The sequence below is a fragment of the Ursus americanus genome, chromosome 3, assembly GCF_024610735.1.
Source record: "Ursus americanus isolate L20-20 chromosome 3, mUrsAme1.1.p, whole genome shotgun sequence".
Lineage (NCBI taxonomy): Eukaryota > Metazoa > Chordata > Mammalia > Carnivora > Ursidae > Ursus > Ursus americanus.
Window position 1 is genome coordinate 46,418,554 of NC_142129.1, and position 23,406 is coordinate 46,441,959.

General features: G+C 43.5%; 1 protein-coding gene across 4 annotated transcripts in view; it reads right to left on the bottom strand.

The window, feature by feature from the left end:
- The window catches only part of CREB5 (cAMP responsive element binding protein 5), a 394,423-nt gene that overhangs the window by 285,331 nt on the left and 85,686 nt on the right, over positions 1 to 23,406 (bottom strand). For all 4 annotated transcript variants that reach the window (XM_045792960.2, XM_087860952.1, XM_045792959.2 and 1 more), the window contains one exon: positions 21,241 to 21,362. In XM_045792960.2, the coding sequence (XP_045648916.1) occupies positions 21,241 to 21,362 (122 nt within the window). The remainder of the gene's footprint in view (positions 1 to 21,240; positions 21,363 to 23,406) is intronic.

Consider the following 23,406-nt stretch of genomic DNA (forward strand, 5'->3'; position numbering starts at 1 on the left):
GTGGATTGGGAGCCCGTGACAAACAGTCTGTAGGCATTCAGGAGCGGTAACAGCAAATCTGAACTGCTTTTGTTCCTGTTACCTTCACCACTGCTCCTTCCAGCATCAGAGGGGACTCTGGGAATTCCACCGTCTTGATTTAAAATCCCTGCTCTCCCACTGGGTGACTAAGAACAAGTAACTGAATTTCTGAGCTTCGTTTCTTATCAGTAAAGCTTGTGGACCTCTTATGGGGTAAGAGATAATGTTTGTAAGGCACCTGGCAGATAATAGTACTCAGTGAGCAGTAGTTATTACCGAGTTGTTACCAAGCGTTCCGAATGTCCTCACCATCAGGGAAACCTGCTAGCAGATCACCGTACGGAAAGGTAATACAAAGTGTGCTGAAATCAAACATAGCTTGAAGTTGTTCACAAACAAGCAGAAAACCTTAGTCCTCCAGCTCCCTCTATGTGGCTCTCACTTTATTTCACTACTTTGGAGAGGGAGGAAATTATTCTGGAATGTTTTCTGTTTTGCACCCCCCTCCCCCTTTTAGAGGGCCACGGATCAGGGGGAGTCAGGACGGAAGAAGGAAAAGAGACAATTTTTGTTCTGTACTTTTCCCCACCTTGGATTGGGTGGTTAAGGGAATGAAGAAGTTGATTAAAATGCACCACCCTCTTACTCTTGGGTAATTACAGCTTAATTATACTTAGAGTCGTGGTTTTATCATATTAAATTTGGGGAAAAGTCACAAGATGAGTCATGGAAAATTTTTTGATAAAATTGTGGAAACTTGGGACATCTGTGATTTTTTTTCCCCCTTGCCTCACTTCTTTCCTACTTTCCTGATCCACCCTTTTCTTCCTGCCAACAGGGATCCCTGCAGGGAGCCACGCTGAGAAGTCTCCCTTCCCACCCTCGGCATCTACTCCCTGGGCCTCTGGCTTCACTGAGCCTCGCAGTCTGTTCATGCCTTCCCTGCATTCCGGGGAGGAGATCTCTTTCCAGGAGGCTAGCTGGTCACACAACGCAGTCACAGAAACCAGTTGCATGCTCCAGACCATAGCTTTAGAGTCACTCCCATATGCCCATGTTCTTCACCAGGAATCCGTTGCTTTTCCACATAACTCACATTCCCCCTGCCTCCAGGTTTGTTGCCTCAGAACTACTGGACTGTTTCCTTGATTATGGGGACTTACTGCAAAGTCATTTGATGCTCTATCATCTCATTGCGCCCCCCCCCCCGGGGTCCAACCTTGAAGTAACAGGCCCAGAACAGCCCTAAAGTTATGGAGGCCCCTCCCAAAGAGATTCTCAGAAGGAAAATGGTCAGAGGATGATCAAAGAAGGGAAAGAAATACCATATTCTTCCTTGGAAAGTGAGAAACACCCTATTCTGCAATGGCAAGCCTCTTTTTTAAATCTAAAACGTTTTTACGGTATAATAATTATAATCAGTCACTCATTTTTATAGCACATTGAAGCTTATAAACGACTTTCACATAATTTAGAATTGAAATGCTAAACACTCTTGATGTCACAGCATCCTCAAAAACTATCCTGCTGGTCATTTTTCTTCATCATGAAAACATTCCCCTTGATAATTACAGAACAATGAATGCTGACTCAATTATACCCGTATTAAGAAGATCTGCTCACTTGAAGACAGACAGAAACTAAGGGCCTCAAGTTTCAAGAAATCTTTAGACTCATCCAAAATGTCAAAGAGAGTGTGAGTGGGGCAAATGTCAACATAACTGACTTGAACTAAACAAAGCATACTTTCCATTTATTAAATATATTCTTTTTTTAAGAGCAGGGGGGAGAGAGGAGGGGGAGGGACAGAGGGAGAGCAAGAGAGAGAATCTTAAGCAGATTCCACACTGAGCACAGAGTCCAATGCAAGGCTCAATCCCACCACCATGACATCAAGACCTGAGACGCAATCAAGAGTCAGACACCCGGGCACCTGGGTGGCTCAGTCATAAGCATCTGCCTTCGGCTCAGGGCATGGGATCGAGCCCCAGATCAGGCTCCCTGCTCAGCGGGAAGCCTGCTTCTCCCTCTCCCATACCCCCTGCTTGTGTTCCCTCTCTTGCTGTGTCTCTGTAAAATAAATAAAATCTTTAAAAAAATTAGAGTCAGACACCCAACCAACTGAGCCACCCAGTCACCCCTAAATATATTCTAAGTGCTAGAACCTTTACATGTAATTATGCCTAATTCCTGCCACAACTTTGCAAGGTAGATAGGAATGGATGCTTAGAAAAGTAACCTGGCAAGGGCATATGACCTGCAAGTCTAGACATCTCAAGCTCTTTCCGTAACGGTCATGCAAAGTGGGTTCCAATGGGTCATGGCTTTGTGGGATGTTGACGGCTATTCCACACAAAGAAAAGGGTTCTGTGTTCAAATAATAAGTTAGAAAAATAATGGGTTGAACTAAGTTTCTTTCTTGCAAAATTTTTTCAGGCCTTCAAAATGTCAATGTATATTGTGAGTCCCCAGGAGAACAGGATTAAACAAACAGTGAACATACCTGACAATGGGAATTCTTAGAACAGTGGTTTTCACAGTGTGGTCCCCAGCCCAGCAGCAGCAGCAGCAGCACTTTGGAACTTGCTATACCCTGACTTAGTGAACCAGTCTAAGGTGGGGCCCCAGAATTTGTATTTTGAGCCAGGTCCAAGGTGATGCTGGTGATGCTGATGCAGCATATTTCTCAGAAGAAATTTTCCAAGGAAGTCATTCTGGTGAACACCGAACTAGAAGTACTCATGTGGCATTGACCTTTGGATACTTGGTTCCAGTAGCAAAAGGAAAGACAAGAGGACAGGCTTTTACTGGGGCGGAAAGTTGCTCTTTCAGCTCTTACTTAGGAAGGGATAATAGCAGTTGTGGTTGTGGTGGTCCCAAACTCATTCTTGAAAACTGGAAAAGACCCATGTAGGCATGCCTCACTGCAACTAATCAGATTTTCACAAAAGGGCAGGGTGTATGACATATCTCAGCTCTAACTTCCCGATGAGTTGCCTTCATCTGATACAAAGTGAAAAAGTCAATATTCTGCCACTATCACAGATTTAATATTTCACAATTTTCCCATTTTGGGTAAGAGGTGCAGAGTATGTGTCCAAATGTCAAGCACCTGTCATCACAGGTGTAAAAAGGTATGGATGATTTAGATACCACAAGTACGGAAGAGAGGGCTTCCTGGAGTCTGTAATATTTGCAATGACAGAGAAAACAAGAATTAATGAACTGTATGGTGCAAGGCCCGTGTTCCAAGCTAGTGTAGACCTGTGCATGGACCAGTATTCTCCCCTGGATCCCTGGGACTAACAGGCAAGCAGAACCTCTTCCGTGCATACCTGGCCTTGAAACTCCCTGTGTGGCCAGCCCACATGGCTGCACAGACTCTCTTCTCTGATCAGGCCAAATTTGCCTAAACCGTGAACTCAGCCTTGAGGGTGGATGTGCCCAAAGAGAGAGCTTATTTTTCTTTCCCAACAATGTTCTGTAGTCACCAAAACTCTGGTAGTCCTAAACACCCCAGACTCCGGAAGAGGCACGTCTTTCCCGGAAGTGACTCAAATGCCAAAGAAGGCAAAATGAGATGGTGTCAGCCAGAGACGTAACTGAGGAAGAGGCGAGTGTGCTCTGAAGATGTTAAGGTTTAATTTTTAATTGTCCCACAGGAATTTCTATTATATGGCTCTGAAGAACTCATTCTTGGACTTTTTTTCTGCCCTGGAAGTCGGCCTAGCCAACATCTGCCAAATCTCCCTAAAAATAAATAGCGGGTATCCTGCATTACCTGGGCTGTGAAAGGGAATGCTGGAGAAGCCCTGAGACTTTTGATTTATATAAGAATCACCTGTAACAACAGAAAGACTATCTCCTGCTGCGTATGGATTGTAGACCCTAAACCCACCTCTGAGTTGTGACTAAAACCTTTGGAAGGCTTCTGTCTCTTGGCCCACTGCAGTGGTGAAAGGGACTTCTGAGTCACAACTGCCACCTAAAATCCAGGAAAAATTATGGGCGTAGAATATTTGCTTACTTTCCCATTCCAGTTTGGCATCAAAGTCTCAGCAGCCTCTGCTCCTTTGGTGCAGGCATAGTGAGGAGGAGAGGACAAGAATCATGGAGCACCACTGCGTATACAGTACAGCAAGTTATATAGGAGCTTTGCTTTATCACCAACAACACCCCAAGAGTTGGGGTAATCATCATTTTACAGATGGTAAGACCAAGGCTCATAATGTTAGGTTACTTAACCGAGACCTGTCACTGATACCTACTACTCTCCCAACCACACACACACACACACACACACACACACACACTAATGGGTTAGGAAATCCTTAGTTTATCCCTATTACAATATTACAGCATAAGACGTTTGTTACGCTTGATTATAAGTGCTGGCATTTTGAGTGATATCTTATTGTATCCCAATGACTGACATATACAGAGCTTTGTTGAATGAATAGATGAACTTCTCATTCAAAACCTTCTTGCTTTCAATTCAAGATTCTCTGCACAGGGTGGCTATTAACTAATAACCATGTTATTGGATACTTTGTATCCTCAGTCATCATGAAGGAACAAATTTCCTGAAAAGAAAATGGATAATGAAACGCTAAGAGCCATCTCTCCTTGGAGGTAGGAGGTACAAAGGCAATGTGATCTTCTGTGTAGGGACATCCATTCACTCAGTCATCCACCCACTCTGACAAGTCTTTATGAGACTTGTCCCTTGTGTGTGTAAGGTGATGGTGCTGGGCGTCATACAAGGGGGCAGGGAGAGCCATGCAAGACCATGGCTTACAGTCCAGGGGGAGACAGGAAAACCCAGCAAACACCAGAACACAAGACAGGCAGCTGGAAGTGCCATAAGAAGCATATGGAAAGCAACATGGGGGTCCGGGGGGGCGGGGAGGGAGGTTGCAGCAGGTGAGGGGAGACCACACAATGCTTCACAGAGGTGGTGGCAGTGGACACAGACTTTCATGGCTGCGTTAGATTTGCTCAAAGAAGAGGGGAAGGGGAAAACCTTCCCAGTGGACATAACTATACGGGCAAGCACACTGAGGTGGGGAAGCCACAGAGAGGTTTAGGGAAGGGAAACTTAGTCCATTTTCCTAGAGCAGAAAAGACACAAGAGAAAAAATGACACAAAAGAGGAAACAGATAAATTAAGTCAGGGTTATATTATGCAGAATATGCAGCTAAACTGAGAAGCCACAGTCACTGCTATTTCTACTGTACACACAGTCACAGAGGGGCTGAGAACCTCTCAAGAAAGCCCACCATTCCCCCAGAACCCAAAGCTAGCAGCTCCCCCACTAGAACATAGCCTTGGCACCCGGCCCATCTAGCAGAGCACCTGGGACATATTAAGCCCTCAATAAAAGTTTGTTGGATCGAATTGGGAGGACATAATAGAAACATTTCCAGTGATGGAAGTTAAGGGCGAAGAGAAGGTGTGCAGCAATGCTGTCCTTTAAAATCCAATGTTTAAATACAAAATATTGACCACAGCCTATATCCCAGCAATTACTTTTTATCCTACTGCCAAAACTCCTAGGACATCAGAAATAATGGCATAGCAACCCCTGAAACTCAAAGCATGCCTTGGGAGACCACAGCAGCATTCTAAGTGTGCTCTCCTCAGAGGCGGTAGTTCAAGCGCATGTTACTTTATTAAAATCTTATATTCCAAGTACATCTCCATGTGACAAATGTTCATTTCACTCCAGAAAAGCAGTGGTCACTTGGACCAGGCATGGAAGGAAATGTCCCACAGCAAGAGGACGTTGCTCACAAAATCCTAGAGAGGAGAGGACTGTCGCATGCCTGGTTTAGAACTGGAATGATGTATTTTGGTGAGTAGGGCATTCACAGTGGACTACGTGCCTTTGAAGTTTCAGGGCCAGCCTGCTGTCTGCAGCCATAGCACATGGGAGAATCTGGAGCTGAGAATGGAAGTCTGAATTAGAATATTCAAAGACCAGGATATAGTGAGTCCAGTCCAGTTTTGTTCATGTATTTGTGAAGGTCAAGCACAGCTTGATGTTTTGCAAAGCTCCCACTGAACAGCTTTCAAACAGTAAATTAGCATGTATATTAAAACATACATGTACCATATGGAAATAAAGATGGGAGGAGGAGATCTGAAGTAGCAGGAGGCATGTGAAACTTTCCAGCAGACAGTCCTATATACAAATACTGGATCTGTAACTTCCTAGCTTCACGGCTTTCTGCAAATTATTTAAACTCTTAAGCTTTAACTTCTTACAATGTAAAATGAAGGTAAAAACATCTATCTCACAGGATTGTTGTAATGATCAGGAAATAATATAAACAAAACTTCTACCACTCTGGGGCGCCTGGGTGGCTCAGTCGGTTAAGCATTCGGCTCTCAATTTTGGCTCGGGTCATGATCCCAGGGCCATGAGACGGAGCCCTGCATCAGGCTCATGCTAAGTATGGAGTCTGCTTATCCCTCTCCTTCTGTCCCTTCCCCCTCTCATTCTCTCTCTGTCTCTCAAATAAATAATCTAAAAAAACAAAACAAAACAAAAAACCCAAAAAACTTCCAGCACTGTGCATGACAAACAGCAGGAACTCAATGAATGGTGGTGATTTTTACTATTACTAGTTTCTAATCACCACCACTAAAAATTTGGTGTCAAATTTCCCCACTATTTCTAAATTTGTATAAAATGGGATTTTCAACTTTCTCTATCTATAAACTCTGTTTTCATAGAATCATGGAAACTGTGAGTTGGAAAGAAACTTAGGAGACATACAACCCAACCTGGATGTAATCCTTAAGGATAAATTAACATCCTTTCCTAAAACATCTTCCTGGCGCACAAGCGCTCTCTGTGCACCAAAAAAACAGGATTTATTTATACAGTCAGAAAGAGGATTCTGGAGGAGTACCATGGACATGCTTTGAAGAATGCCGAGTGAGATACACAAATACATGACTTCTCCGTGGAAAGTAAAAGAGATCCAGTCACTTGGTAAAAGCTATTGCTGTTTTAAAATCTATTAAATACAGCGATTGATGCTGTAGAAGGGATTATAAATAAACAATAAATCATGCAATTATGACTGTTTGAATTTTGGCAAGATAATAAAAAGAGCAGGGGTATAATCAGGAAATAATAGAAAAGATCTGCAAGGCACCCCTGCAATTAGTGATAAACAGAACTTGGCTCGAAGCTGGAGCCCCAATATGGCTCTCATTAAAGAGCCTTGGGACCTATTCCTGGGGCAGACCTCTGCTAGCTTGGGGAGAAGTGAGGTAACCAAAATGTCAGTGTGTGTGTGCGCGCGCACACACACACACGCACATGCACACACACACCCATATTCAGATAATCTTTTACTATAGTATTATAACCACCTGGGCTGAAATGACTACCTTATGCCAAGTGAAGACCAATGCACGGTCTTCCGAAACTCTAATTGAGATGTTTCCTGTTCTCAGCTTTTTGACTCTTTCCTTTGTAATACCATACACACACACACACACACACACACACACACACACACACTCTCACACGCACGCGCACAAGCACGCATGCGCACACACACATAGGCATTGTGTGAAGGGTGCCTTCACTCATTTCTCCTTCCCCCTTTCCTTTCACCTTCTTTTATTAATGGTACCTCTTAAAGAGATAAATGCTCCCACACAAGTGATACCACTTAAACAGATAAATAGTCCACACTGGAGAGACACAGAGAGCATGCGAGAAAATCCTGTCTTATTAGACTGGAAACAGACACACTATATTAATGCAAAAAATCAGCATATGGTTCTAATAGGCTTTCTTAAAATGATTTATCAGCTGTGATTAAGCCCTCAACCAGCATGTCTATCTTCATAAATAAAGCAAAAGTGCACCTTGCTCTCAAATGTATCTGCAGTATCTTATTACCCAGCCCTGTGCAGTGCACTCCATTTACAACACGGCTCTGGGGAGCCAAGAATTTGTGTGCAATCACAAAGTGTGTGCTCTAAAGAGACTGCCAAGATTTAGGACTCTTATCTCAGAGATAGTCTTACTAAAAATCCATTACAATGAAGGCTTATCCCCTCTCTCTGTGCCACGGGGCTCGGCATGGCTGAAATATGAACAGGTAATTAAAAGGATATGCCTGATTTTACAGTGAGCCCGGTGACACGGAATCACCAAACAGCTGTTGGGAAAGGCATCTGGCACTCAGTGCAGGTCACCTCTGCCAGGGGGCTGTAGAAAATGAGGACCCCTTTAAAAATCAGACTTGGTCTCTTTCTTCTCTTGTATGGAAAGGAAAGGCAAATGCAAATATTAGTCATCTCGGTTCCAACCTCATTCTCCGGCTGGCTGATATGTCAAACGGTCTCAGCGGCAGACTTGAAAGAAAAAGTCTTCACAGACGCCCAGCGCAAGGGGATGGGGAAATAAGTGCCGTGACTTCGAAACGAAGGAGGAGGAACTGGGTCAAAGCATGTGAGCGCCGTAAGTCAGAAATGGATGTTTGAAAACTATACTGACTCAATCATTTTATACTCACAGGGCATGGCTCTGTTGGAGTGGTATTTACTCTTTGATAAGAAGCCAGTAAGTCCAGGAGGATGAGCTGAATAAATCCCACAAAGCATCCAAGCAAAGTGTTTTAGTGGCTAAGTCCCTTTCAAGCCATTCCCCGCATGCACACAAAGCGCCATTCATGGCCTCCCTTCTCACCCTGACCCGTACACAGAGATGACAGACGCATCTGCCCCCGTTCCGTCTGAGCTTCCCAGGCACCACGGCTCGACATGTCCATTTGCAGGGTGGCTGAAGCACAAACGTGAGACCTCAGTACTCTTTACCACAACAACCACTACTACGTGATTGAGGCAGGTCTGCTGCAGCGGCATGAGACTGTGTCACACAGCAGCAGACTTCAGGAGGGGCAGAATAAAAAATCCCAGAAAAGAGAAGGGTGTTTGGACTGTTCCATCGGTGTGGTAAGCAGATTGTTTTTCTCTAAGTGCACCAGCTCATTGTATCAAGAGTGCGGCCTCGGTAGCCGGAGTCTGCGCCCGTGGCACTCTATTAGAAGAACAGCGCTAATGAGGTCAGAGCGGCTCCTCTCCCCTGCAATCACGGCCCGCACCCCTGGCCCTGGCCAGCTGTCTGGCAATATGCGCCTCTGCTCACAAGGGGGTCTGAGGGAGGGCATGTGTGTGTGGATCTGTGCAAATCCATCACCACGAATGGTCAATCAACTCTCAAGTTTACACTTGGTGGGCGACTCAGTTGTGCCATTTTCACAATCAGAGGGCAGCAGGTGGCCCTCCTTTAACACTGAATGTCTGTAAAACCTGGTGTTGGACACTGTAGGCAATTCTAGCTAATGGTCAGAATGACGAGGAATTATTCACAAAGCCTGGGTTGCCCACTTTTGTCTAAAACGAGTATACATGTATGTGTGCATTACTATGATACAAATAAAGACAAAAAAGTCCAGCAGAGATCTGGAACAAAAAACTACCCTCTCCACCCCACTGTGCAGGAAAGAGATGATCCTTCAGGAAGCCATGTCACGGCTGCGGTGCTGGCTCTGTGAATGTGGAGTTTGAGTATCTGTCCCCAGGACCCTTTTTTGACCACTTACTTTAATCATCATCAGAAAGAATGTTCAAGGGGAGATGCTGTAGTGACATGTGCATCTAACACCATCTACCTAGAATGGGCTTTATTTTTTATTTTCCAGACCTTTATATACAAACTGTGTGTGTGTGTAATTCCAAAGTTGTCAAAATGCCCAGTTTAGCACTGAGAAAAGGAAGTCATGCACGACTTTTAGAGAGTGATGGAACAGAGTCGGGATTTCTTGCCCCCGTCCTGAATTCACTAGTTCTGCACTGCCCACGCCTGGGCCGTTAGCACTGGAAATGTTGGGAGGCCATTTTCAGATAGACCAGCAGCACATGGCCACCACACTACACACCACACTTTGGCAGATCATACCACAAGGGGGCCACCAGAATTCCGGGCTGTCTTCTTCCCTTCTGCCAGTTGGGGACCAATCAGGTGGGGTAAGATGCCAGGCTTACCCTGGAAAAGACAGGAATGTCTGGGCCCACCGTGCCAACAAATCCAACAAGAGCCTCACGTTCGTAAATCCTCTGGGAAAGTTCCCAAGCTCTGTGCATAACAAATTGTACCAGAAGCCAGGAAGGAGACGGGTTCTCTGAGAGCGGCTGCGATTCACAATGCCCGGTGCTGCCTCATCTGTAGTCAATCAGCCCGACGTCCACACGCAACACGACTGCTTTTCTTCTTTGGGGACCTGACTGCTTGCAGAGCCCAAATAAGCCTCCACCCAAACATAAAGCCACAGAAAAAGGTGGTGCCTGGCACTGACTCAGGCGGGGTTTGGACAGCACTGTGATCAACTTTCAAAGTCTTCATATAACAGATGCTGTGCTCTGCACATCACTCAGCTCCCAGGGATGGCTGTGACTGCAGCCACACTAAATTCAAAATGTGGGGTTCACCCCCACTCCACGGAGAGACCTGGGGACACTCCCCACAGTGCCAGACAATGAAGAGAGAGCTTGCAGGTGGGACTATCCCTTCTTCTAGCTCCAACACTGTCAAATGAAACAGCTCACATTCGCCTTCAGGTCAAAGGTCAAAATATCATCGACATACGCAACAGTCTGATTTTGCCAATGCGAGTGCATCTTGTTAGAAAATTCGTGCTCAGGGGAGATGCTGAGGGTAACGTCTCTCAGCATTCCATTTCACTCTGGAGCCAAATGAGACAACTGGCCTCGTCACACAGAAGAGTCACAGGTTCAAACAGGCTAAAAATAGCCTCTAACATCCCAGAAAACAAAAAAACAAAGTGAAGCCCAGCAATGTTCTGGAAAAGATGGCAGCTGATATCCCGTCATATTTGGGGTGTGAGGATCACCCAGCCAAATATCAAGGAGCAAGCAGGGGACATTGTGCGTGGCTACACAAGAGAACAGGCTGACTGCGTCTCCAATCCAATCAGCTTATGGCCCCTCCTTGTGACCCCTGAGGTCCCCAGAACAGCTAGATCCCAAAAATGTAAGAATGTGGTACAAATAATTCAAGGGGGAAAAAAACCCCACTATTTCCTAAGCCTTTGGGCTTTGGTGATAGTTGGGTAAAGAACAAAGAAAATGTCCTTTTAGGGGGTTGTGAGGCTAAAATCAGTAATTGCACCCCAGGCTTGAGTTGACAGCCAACATGCTGGAATATGGACGGGAGGAATGCTCGGAATGCCACTTCCTGGCCTCAGCCTTATCAATATGGAAATAACTTAACAACACACAAATGCTGAAGCAGGGTTCCCAGAGTAAATCACTCCCATACCTGCTCCAGACCATACTTAATGTTCACCTGGATTTATGAGACGATGGAGGCAGAGACTTTTGCAACTATTAGATTATTTTCCTATTCTCTTTTTACAATGTCAGTTTTTTTTCTCACATCTCTGTGAGAGGCCCAGGTAGGTAATTCTTAGCTACAGATGCACATGGAGTCTAACATTTGGGCCAATTTTCCAAATGTGAGTGCTGTTTTCTGCCTAGAACGGAAGCTTCATCTTTAAGTCATTTTGTTTTAATCCAGCCCTGAAAACAGATCTGTTTTCCTGCCTGCCTTTGGGAGCATTAATACAGGGCCTCCCAGAGGACAGTATGAGCTTCCTCTGCACATGTGGAGGCCCCCTGTGCCCAGGTACACACCGCCTCCCCGGGGCCTGTGTGGCGGGGTGGCAAGGCCTGAATTACTCACAGCTGGAAACGGATTCCTTCGGAGGAGAGCTTCTATTCACTGTTGTGATTCCACTGGGTTCCTACCTTGAAATCCCAGCCTGGCTTGCCCTCCTCGGGACAGGTAAGGAGTGACTTCTAACTAGCTGAGAACCCAACCCAACCTGGAACAGAAAAATCACCCTGTTGAGAAAGTCTCCTGCTGGGAAAAGGTCCTTTTCTGGGCCCTTAAACCTGAACTTCAGAATCATTTTAGCGAGGAGCCTCACAGCCAAATAATTCAACTGGGCTAATTTTCAGCTATAGGAAGGCTGCCGAATGGGAAGGCAAGCCAAACAAGTGGTCCTCACGGGCTGAGTCTGGGCGGATGGTGGTGCCTGGGGAACTTTGGGGCTCCGCTGTGTTTTAGGCTATTTTTGGTGTCCTTTTCTCATCATCCCTTCAGAGCTTCCCCATCCCTGCTTTGGTCCTTTTAGATGCATTCCATGCATAGAATGTCATAGAATCAAGACTATGTTTAACAACTCCCAACGCACTCCTTTCTATACCTATGATATCCCACACCAACTCCGCTCTCTCTTAACAATGACAATATCTGGAGAAACTTTGGATTTAACCACAAGTCAGAAGAAAAAGAGCTGCAAGAACAAATTTTTTTGACTTGTAAACATTTCGGTTCGTTTTTATGTATTAAAAAATGCACTCAATATTGCAAGATTTAATAGGTATTTCATCAAAGTTAGGTTAACAGTCAAAAACTTTCTTGGAATTTGCAGCAAAAACCCAGGAGAAAGTGATGATGGTCTAGACTTGAGGAGACAAAAAGGGGAAATAAACGGAAGATAGGAGGTCTCTTTCCTTAGAAAGTCCCTGGGACCTAGTGAAGGGGGCAAAGGAGGGTGGGAAGGCAGAGCTGACCCCTGCGGCAGGTGAAACGTGCCTCTGACTGACCGGGCAGCGACTTTGCACAGGAAAGCTCTGAGCACAGTCTGGGGGCAGTTGGGAGTAGCAGAGGTGTATTAGATGGAAATGTGGGCAGCAGCTGGAGATCAGAGGCCAATATTCAAGGCTGAAGACTAGATGTATCATTGAAGGAATTGTCCGGCGGAGCTGACTGTTATAGAATCAGAATTTATGAGTTTTCTCAAGAGAAGGTGTAAACAGAAACCACCTGGGAGTGGATACAGCCAACAGACAGGAGGCAGCGACAAAACAGGGAGTTAGGAGAAAAGTCCGACCGCTGGCCCTCCACAGTGAGGGCCTAGCAACACTCTTTCTCTCTTGATGGTTTATCCCTCTGCACTTCAATGGGAAACGTGGTACTGGTATAATCCCCTGTAATTATTTCCTGTGTACTAAAGACCGAAATCAAATGATCATTAATAACATGTTCAAAATGTCCTACGTGGGCCTGAATATACTTCATGAATATATAAGTACTTTGTTCTTTGCTGTACCCTGTCACAACTGAACAGAAAACAGTGGTACAAGGAAATACTATTTTATTCTGCAATATTCCCAACACAAGTAGTGGTTCTCAAAAGCAGTGCCCAGTTCTCTCTCGTAACCTTCCTGTTATATCTTAAACAGGGTCTGAGCCTCCCAATCTCTTCCACTCTGCAGCTTCAAGTGGAAACATAAGTATCTCATATGAGACCACCCGTCACAGCACGGAATGAGTGTAAACCCTCTCTCATTCAAACTTTAGCCTCTGGAAACCTTGTGATCGGTTCTCCAAAAGATGTCAGGCAAAGACCTCTATCTTGCCGGGACACGTGTCATGGGATAGCAAGTATCAGTAAGACCTATGACAAAAAAACTTAAATGCGTAATACTGAACTCAGAGAACAATAAAACCTGCCATTCACAGGCTGAGACATTTATCTGCAATTCCCCCCACTGCCACAACCCCCTTTTAATTCTGATTAGAACTCTGGCTGGAGGCAGATCCATGAACTGCCAGATAATTTAGCTTTAGAGATTAGATCTTCAGCTTTAAGAGATAACATATTTTTTCCTCAGCATGAAAGTTAGGTGGTGAGGACTCGTCCATTTGAGTCCAAATAATCCAAATATACAATTTCTCCAAGGGAGGAGATGACCAAACCCCTGGCACCCCTCTTGGTCAGTATTCCTCCAAACCATGGTCCTTCCCTCCTCATCCACATCAAATATACTTGACATGAGGTGCTCATTCTTTGGAAGGCAATAAACAGACAATGAATTTTGCCACTTGGAAGATACCCTGACTCTCCTTCAAAAATTTTTTTGAAATAAAGCAAAAAGACCCTATGAGCTTAAAAAAAAAAGATTTATTTATTTACTATTAGAGAGAGAGAGTGGGTGAGCAGGGGGAGGGACAGAGGGAGAGGGAGAGGGAGAGAGAGAATCCTTAAGCAAACTCCCCGCTGAGCACGGAGCCCAAAGCGGGGCTCGATCCCAGGACCCTGAGGTCATGACCTGAGCCAAAACCAAGAGCCAGCTGCTTAACCATCTGAGCCACCCAGGGGCCCCTGCAAAAAACCCTATGAATTTTTATTTCCCACTCCATTTTAAAATTGAGGTATAGCCTCAGATCACATCTTGATTTGCTGACATATATGGCAGCGATACCAACTCTTAATAATCTCCAGTAAGATTATTGTACACATTGGGGCGCCTGGGTGGCACAGCGGTTGGGCGTCTGCCTTCGGCTCAGGGCGTGATCCCAGCGTTCTGGGATCGAGCCCCACATCAGGCTCCTCTGCTATGAGCCTGTTTCTTCCTCTCCCACTCCCCCTGCTTGTGTTCCCTCTCTCGCTGGCTGTCTCTCTCTCTGTAGAATAAATAAATAAATAAAATCTTTAAAAAAAAAAAAAAAAGATTGTTGTACACATTAACCCTAAATTCCAGAAACTAAAACACATGAAATAGCTTCTGGTCTTTTCCACTGGTTTAGTCATTCCCCCGAGTGGGATGCAAAGACCAAGCCAACGTCTCTTCCAGGGTCAAAGTCTACTCAAGCTGAGGGCATAATGTAAACCTATAAGGAGAAAGCTAAAAAAAAAAAATTAAAAAATTTTTAAAAAAGCCTTATGTTTGTCGTGTCCTGAGATAGGGGGACAAAAATAATCCTTGTAAGATAAAGGTTAGGTTTTCCAGTCATTGGAACGGGGGAAGAAATAGACTGTTGTCTCTTCTAGCTTCACTAGTGGGTGTTTCCTTTCAGTCATGCTGATTAAAAACAAAACACAACAAAACAAAACACACAAAGATCAAAACCAGTTTCATCGTTTCATCTCCTGAGGATTTAGCAAACATGACGACATTTTCAAAACCAGAATAAAACCAAGTTTTTAAGTTTCGGAGATTTTTTTTTTCTCCAGCCTTCTGCAAGAGGGAGGGACTGTTTTACCCAAATATCGTAGAAGCAAGATGCTAACAGAGCAGCTGTTGCGAGTTTGCCCCACTCCCTATCTTTTCTATCTTTTCTTTGCCATTCGGCGTGGCTCATGCCTTCCCCAGAGGGCAGCCGTGCCCACCAGGGGCTGACAGAGCGAGACTGTGTATGAAGGCAGAGGGCCTCCCTCTCTGCACCCTCTCTCCCCGAGTCACTAGTGGTGTCGAGTAACATGATTTCCAGGTACAGAATTTAATCAGATTGAGCAGCCTACGTTTCTGAGCTGAGGCTGACCTGGCCATGCCCTGCTCTGTAACTCCTACTGAGCCGGGTCCAAGATCTGAAGATTGTAGCTTGTCCCTTGTTCCCGAGTGTTCAACTGTCAGTGCCCTCTGGGAATAGACTGCACTTGTCATCATTTGGGTGGGAATTCTAGAGCATGGAAATGTCCTCATTTGCTATTGCTCCATCAGCATAATGAGTCAAATTTAGGTCCTATGGGAGAAGAGCAACACTCAGCACGTACACACCGTGCTTTTCATCTTCAGGGTCCCTAACCACGTTAGGCTGTAATGTTATATTTCTCTCAGCAAGACAAAGGAGTTCATTCCTAGTCCTCTCAACTGCCCTTCCTTTCTTATACACACACACACACACACACACACACACACTCCCACACAACTGCTATCATATGATGAAGCTATATCCCACTTCCCGGACAAGCATTATTCTTTCTATTTTTTAAAAATCAAATGTAAAAGGTCAATTCGCCTTCCTCTTTTTCTCTTTTTAAAAATGTTTTTGTTTTTGTTTCTGTTTTTCCGCTGGTGTGGAACAGGAACTCGGCATGATGACTGCTGGTTATTGGAGTCCGCTGAGCATTACTACTAGCGTCCCCACACTTGGCCTGATTCTTCATGCCTCAGGATCTTCTGTGTCATCTCTGTACTGAGGAGAGTTGAATACTCTCGTCTTGGAGGTTCTGGAGGAGTCTGCCAAGTTCCACGCTCAGACCTCTTTCAACTTCCTCCCCATTCATTCCTGGCCCAGGTGATTCCGTCAAGTCTCATGTATTTAAACACCACGTATAAGCCAGTGACTCCCAAATGAATATCTCCAGACGGGTCACCTCTTCCTGAATTACAGACCACTATATCCATTTGCCCACTCAATATCTCCCCTGAAGTCAAAAAAGTCTCCACGGTTTTCCCCTCAAACCTGCTCCTTCCACAGGCAACTCCATCCTTCTTGGTGCTTAGGTCACTGGCTCACTCTTGATTCCATCCTTTTTATTACTCCCCAGATCTAATTCATCAGCAAATCCCGTCGGTTCCATCTTCAAAATAGACCCAGAATGTAATCAGCGCCCCCATCTCCACCTTGGACCAATCTGTCATCATCTTCAATCCAAATTCTTCCATTAGCCTCCTGAATTAGTCTGTCTCTCTCTGCTACTGTCCCCCAACAATTTTTCTTTCAACTCAGCAGCCAAAGTGAACTTTCTAATGTGTAAGTCAGATCCTACCACTCGTCTGCTTGAAACTGTTTATGGCTCCCCACCTCACTTAGAGTAAAATCTGAAGGCTGCAGGCCTCCCGAACTCTGCCCTCCCGTGCCCACTCTTAGCATTATTACAAACCCTCCCCTTTGTGATTCCTCCGACACTCAGAGCATCCTCCAGCCTTAGGTCTTTGCACTCATTACTCTCTCCACTTGGAACACTCTCTTCCCGACACACACCTGCTCTGACACAGAGCTCCGCTCTCCTCCTTCCGGTCTCTGCTGCATGTCCGCTTACTGCCAACATCCTCCCTGACCACCCCCAGCACTGCCTCTGCCCCTTCCCTGCTAGAACATGCATAGCCTTCTGACATGTTATATGTTTGAGGGTTTTTACTTGTTTATTGTTTGTCTTGCCCACGAGAAGTAAGCTATCTGAACACAGGGTTTTGTTTTCAATGAGCTTTAGTCCACAGTATATTCCTCAATGTCTCGGACGGTGCCTAGCACGTGATGAACACTTAAAATATTTACTGAATGAGTAAATGATGAACACGAGTTTCTCACCTGTTTCTGGATATGGACTAGCTTGACTTCTAAGCCATAGGCAAACTGAGATTTGTGATGCCTGCTAGTGATGGATGCTTTTCCAAGGGAAAAACGTCTCTTATTCAAGAGTTGTGAAATCACAAGCGTATACTTCTGTGGAAGACTGAGGTAACTGTGGAATGTGTTGCCTTCTATATGTAATATAGATACAGATATTAGGGCTTTTTCCATGGTCATGACCTGCCTCTAGTCTGTCCTCATGCTATACATACATTGGGATATACTGAATAAAGAGCTTGTATTCCTACTTTTCAAGCAGGGGATGAAGAAATGAAGCAGGAGCTGGGTGTGTCAGGTTTAGAGACAGTCTGTAGGACAGAATTGTCCCCAGTGGATAGCCAAACAGGCTAAGCGAGGATCAGTTCTCTATTTGCTCCTGAATAGAATTTTCTAGACCAAACTGCAGCTAGAAAGTTAAAGGTGGAGGGAAGGACAGGCCCAATTTTTCCAATATTTTTGGTAAAAGTACTTAGACTCACAGGAAAAGAAATTAGAAGAAAGTTGGAGATGTAGAATTAAAAAGAAATAATTATCTGAATGCAGAGCAAAAGGAAGGAAGGAAGAAGACAGCATTCAATAAAAATAAGGTATGCAATGAATAGAGAGCTTGTATTCCTACTTTTCAAGTAGGGGACGAATAAATGAAACAGGAGCTGGGGGTGGCAGTGTGCCAAGGATGTTGGTAGTTAGAGAAATGTGGTTAAAAGTTTGGATGAAGGCATGCAGGTAGATTGGAGAGCATCTTCTACCTTTCATTTACCCAACTGTGACTTCCAAAGAAATGCTAGGCAGAAGCCACCAACACAGCCCACTTGGCTGCTGGATACGTCACTGTGCATTAGGTCTCAAGAAGCCAAGGCCAGCCAAGGCTGGATTTGACTGCTCTGGTTTGAAAGAGGCAAGGGAAGAGGATACCTCAACAGCCTGCATGCTGACCAGCTTTCAGTGCGTGCAAGTGAAGTTGGGGTTTGAGAAGGTGATCTCCAGAGACGCCCAACCCAAAACCATGAGGGAAGCTGACTAAGATTCCCCATCCAAATACCCATCATAAAACCAGCACATGGCGAAAAGCAACATTCAGGCTAAAATTAACAACACAAGAAACAACATGTGTTGGCAGGATGCGGAGAAAGGGGAACCCTCTTGCACTGTCGGTGGGAATGCAAACTGGTGTAAGCGACTCTGGAGAACAGTATGGAGGTTCCTCAAAATGTTAAAATAGAACTACCCTATGATCCAGTGATTACACTACTAAGTATTTACCCAAAGGATACAAAAATACAGATTCGAAGGGGTACGTGTACCCTGATGTTTATGGCAGCATTATCAACAATAGCCAAACCATGTGAAGAGCCCAAATGTCCATCAACTGATGAATAGATAAAGAAGATGTGGTGTGTGTGTATGTGTGTGTGTGTATATATATATTAATATATATCTTATGGAATATTACTCAGCCATCACAAAGAATGAAATCTTGCCATTTGCAACAACATGGACGGAGCTAGAGTGTATTATGCTGAGTGAAATAAATCAGTCAGAGAAAGACAAATACTGTATGATTTCACTCATACGTGGAATTTAAGAAAGAAAACAGATGAACATATGGAAAAGGGGAAAAGAAAAAAGAAGAGAGGGAAACAAACCATAAGAGACTCCTAATGACAGAGAACAAACTGAAGGTTGGTGGAGGGAGGTGGGGGGGGTGGCTTAGATGGGTGATGGGTATTAAGGAGGGCACTTGTAATGAGCACTGGGTGTTGTATGTAAGTGATAAATCACTGAATTCTACTCCAGAAACCAATACTGCACTGCATGTTAACTAAAATTTAAATTAAAAAAAAATAAATTAAAAAATAAAAGCAACATTCTAAAGATACTTTTTAAAAATATTTAAAATATGTATTATTTAAAATATGTATTTCTACAACTGTAATCATCCTCTTTCTCAACGTTGCTTGCCTGATTACTTTATGAAGTTTACTTATACTCTTTCTCAACCCACAAGGACTCAAAAGCAATTCACACACACACAAAAATGTATATCATAAAAATGTTTTTTAAATTAAAAAAATCAGAACCAGAGGAAATATAAAAACTAGAACTGAAAGTCTAGTCTGGAGGGAAGTAAAATATGTTCATCACATTGTTCTAAAAAGTTCTCAAAGTTAAGCAGTAAACTTGGCTTTCTGTTAACCGAGCAGTCAAAGCGAAAAGAGAAACAGAACCAGTTACATGATTCTCACGTCCACACGGAGAAACTATTTCAGTTCCTTAGGGAAAGCAAATGATTTCCTGGAATTCGGATCTGCAAGAATTTCCTCCCATGGGGCTTCATATAGGAGACCATGAGCACTACGTAAAGGAGAACGTCTAAAACCACACCCCTACCGCGGGCTTCCTAAAGCTGTCCTTGGTAAATGTCTGTAGGAAAATCAAGGACACATACGTCGGTTAAAACCATTCTCTAAGAAATGAAGACAATATAAACCAATAGGAGCCACTATGCACCTTTCTTACAGTTCAGTTTAATCTAAGAAGCCAACCTTGACTATCTTGAGGAATGAACGAACTTAATCTCTGTTTTTTTACATATGCCACATCTACCAGGAGAGCTAAATGTAGAACTCAAACAGAGGAAATTTACTAGACGTTTTGGTTCTTCTTTGCCCTTATAATTTTCATTTTTAAAAAAAATACATTTCTATCGCAGTGAAATACAGAATGTATGCCTTATTATTTTTTTTTCTTTTAGTTAAATTTTTAAGCGCTCCGAACAGTGCCTGGCAAATAAGTGTTAAGAAAGTACTCATTTAAAACGGCGGGGGGGGGGGGGGGAGCCTTTCATGTCACTTGAGGGGTAGGGGAAGTGGTTGTGTAAATTAATTATACATAAATAAAATGAGCTGATTGAGATTTTTATGCCTCTCTTGTATCCTCCACCAATTATTATGATTTTCCTGAAAGCAACACAGACTCAGTGCAAGCCCTTCGTTATTTTAATGTGAAAATGTGACATGAAAAATCTGGTGGAGGGGGGATTATTATAATTTCACGTAGAGGAGAATTCGAAGGTTTTGAAATATCAGAGCCTTTTAAAATATCTTCTCCGGATGGAACAGCTGGAACTTCAGAATCCATTACAACCTAGCCAGCCCTTCCTTTCAACCCACTTCCACATTTTAAGTCTCTGCTCATGGAATGTGTCTAATTTGTTGTTTGGTACATTGTGGGCATTCAATAATGCTCTATCGTAACAATGGAAAAAATGCTAAAGAGCTTCATTATCACATTTACTTGTGACCCCGTTTCCTTTCCTTAATCTCACAAAGTGATTTTAAAATGCAAGCACAACATTACGAGAAACTGAACATATTCTAGAGGCATGCATAAAGTGGATTTTCTACATTTGTAAGAACAAATAATCCACACGTATATTTAAACCATTTGTCTCAACAATAACAGATGTTCAATAATACGACCGGGAAGTAACTGAAACGGGCGGAGGTCTACCAGGAAGATTATGGAAATCGGACAGTGAGAACCTGGGACAAAAATCAGACGAACCCCTCTCTTACTGCTACAATTATTCTTTGACTCTTGTCTTCTGCGTGTAAAACCCATGTAAGGCTTCCTACTAAATATTTAGCAAAGTAAAACAGCTAGTTTTGAATACAAAAAGTCTGTGAGTTTATCCAACTCAAGGTTCAAGAATCAGGTAATTTTTTTTTTGCATGAATTTCCTATTTCAGATGTCTGTTTCTCCCATGATGAATTCTACCACAATCAGGGATTCATCCTTTTTTCAAAAAAAAAAATTAGACAAATACTTGCAAATGGATAAAATACTGTTTTAGGGCCACATCCGCACGATCTGCAGTGCCATCAAAGTTTCCACACAGAAGATTCTCATGGGGGTTGGGGAGGCACCTGCCAAGGTGTGCAAATTAAGCAAACCTACCCGCTTGCTGCTCTCCTCCTCCTGAGCCTTCCTGAACTCATGCTCGAGGGAGCAGTCCAGCTCATTGAAGAGCCCCACCTCCTCGCAGTTCTTCAGGAATCTTGTTGGGGTCGGAGTCTGATCTGAAAACAGAGACCAAGTGATCACACGTGGGTTCTTGTCCTCAAAAGCCAGGAGCAAACATGAGCTCAATGCACGAATCCCCTCCCCTCGCCTTAATTAAGATGCCAACTGGTCATCCATAATCTTCCACCCTTTTAAATAAGATGACAACATGGAAGAAAATAAAACCACAAATCTCACAGGAGGAACAACGTGTAGCACGCTGCATATGCGAGGGTTTTCCAAATTTCCCCCAGACAACCTCCAGAGATGCCACCGTCAACTTTCTGGGGTCCCTATCACTTGAATACACAACACCATGTGTGGGAAGACTTTTGTTTCTAAACTGGAAACAAGAAATGATTTAGCTAAAATCAGGCCCGAAAATCTGCTGAGCTTGATTTCAGGGGGCTGGGAGGAAAAAAAAGGTTTTGTAAATGTTTATATCAAACAAAAAGAAACAAACAAGCACGTTAATTCCTTTCTCTTAATGGAAAAGGAAAATACAGCAATTCTCTCTCTCATTTTGAGAGTCACAGAGGATGATGAAAGTTTCCAAGTCAAACACATTCAGCTTTCATCCATTAAAAATATAATTATTAATTTTATTTTCCTTTGCTATAGCCAAAGGAATGTTCTGAGAAAACTCTTTAAAAGGAATAAAATTTCTTTCATATTCTTGACTGTCTAGCGAGCATACTACTTAGGAAACTTGAGGATCCGAAGCCACTATTTGTGGCTTAATATTTATATAGCCTTTGCGTTTTACAAAATGTTTTCACACACGTTCTCTATAATCGAGATCGCACAAGATCCTAGAAGGGAAACAGGGTAGAATTACACCTTTGTAATCACTAAGGACAGTCATCTCCCCTAGTAAAGGTGTACTGGAGTTGACATGAATGCAACTATACACTGTCCCTTTCTCAGAAACAGAAGATGGCCAGGCTAATTATTTTGCAAATGAGGAAAATGGAAGTTCTGAGTGATTCAGGGTCTTGTTCAAGGTCTCCCAGGTAGATGTGATGACACCAGGATTATAACCAAGACCCCAGTACCATTTCCAATATGCACATGTGTTACGCCCACCTAAGCCGACAGCACACACCCTGCTAGACTGATGATGGCACTTGTCCACCTCGACCCATACTCAGTCCCCAAATCTCTGTCTGCTTAGTTCTCGAACACCTCACCACCAGGCAACTGAAGAGTGCCCTCAAGTTGAAACGAATGTGCCATTTCTGCATGCTCTTTATAAATTCCTGTATGATAAGAAACTAGAATAGTATATACTTTCCTAATTCATACAGAGAGCTGTTAATCCCAGTAAATTATCCATTGAGATTCAAAGATATAGCTTAATATTCATGAGGCTGAAAATTAGCTTGATATCCCATACAGTCAGCCCTTCTAAGACAGGTCTCCTGACACCCTGTGGCAAGGGGCTTTTCTACCTGTTAAGCACCCAGCTGGTTGACTTGGATTTTCAAGGCAGCAAAAATCCCCTTCTGCATTCTTTCCCATTCATAGCCCAACATCCAAGATACCGAGCTCTCTTTACAGTACAGAGAGCCCCTACCACAGACGGTCATAAGTGGGACATTACAGATAGAAGCCATGCAAAAGGTGGGTTTGATTGAAAATGGTTTTATTAGCACATTAATTTATTAAGATTTACACATATATACCTATGTCCCAATATACATATAACACGTATATGTATATATATATACACATATATGTTTATACAGTGTGTTATGCACTTATGAAAGATAAAATTGGTATTTACAAGCATTTTGCAGTTTACAAACATTTTCACCCACATTGTCTAGAATCTAGATCTCACAAGATTCTATGAGGCAAGTAGGTGCATATTATTTTAGAAATGGAGAGATAAGTACCTTGCATAAGGTCACAATTTGTAAACATTTTATCACTATTAAGTCCTCTTTCACCATCAGACGTAACCTCTTCTCAATCTACATCCTGTGCTTTACCCAGAGTCTCCTCTGGGTCCGAAGGACTCTGTTACATGTGTAAAAGACAATGTTAACAGCCCAGAAA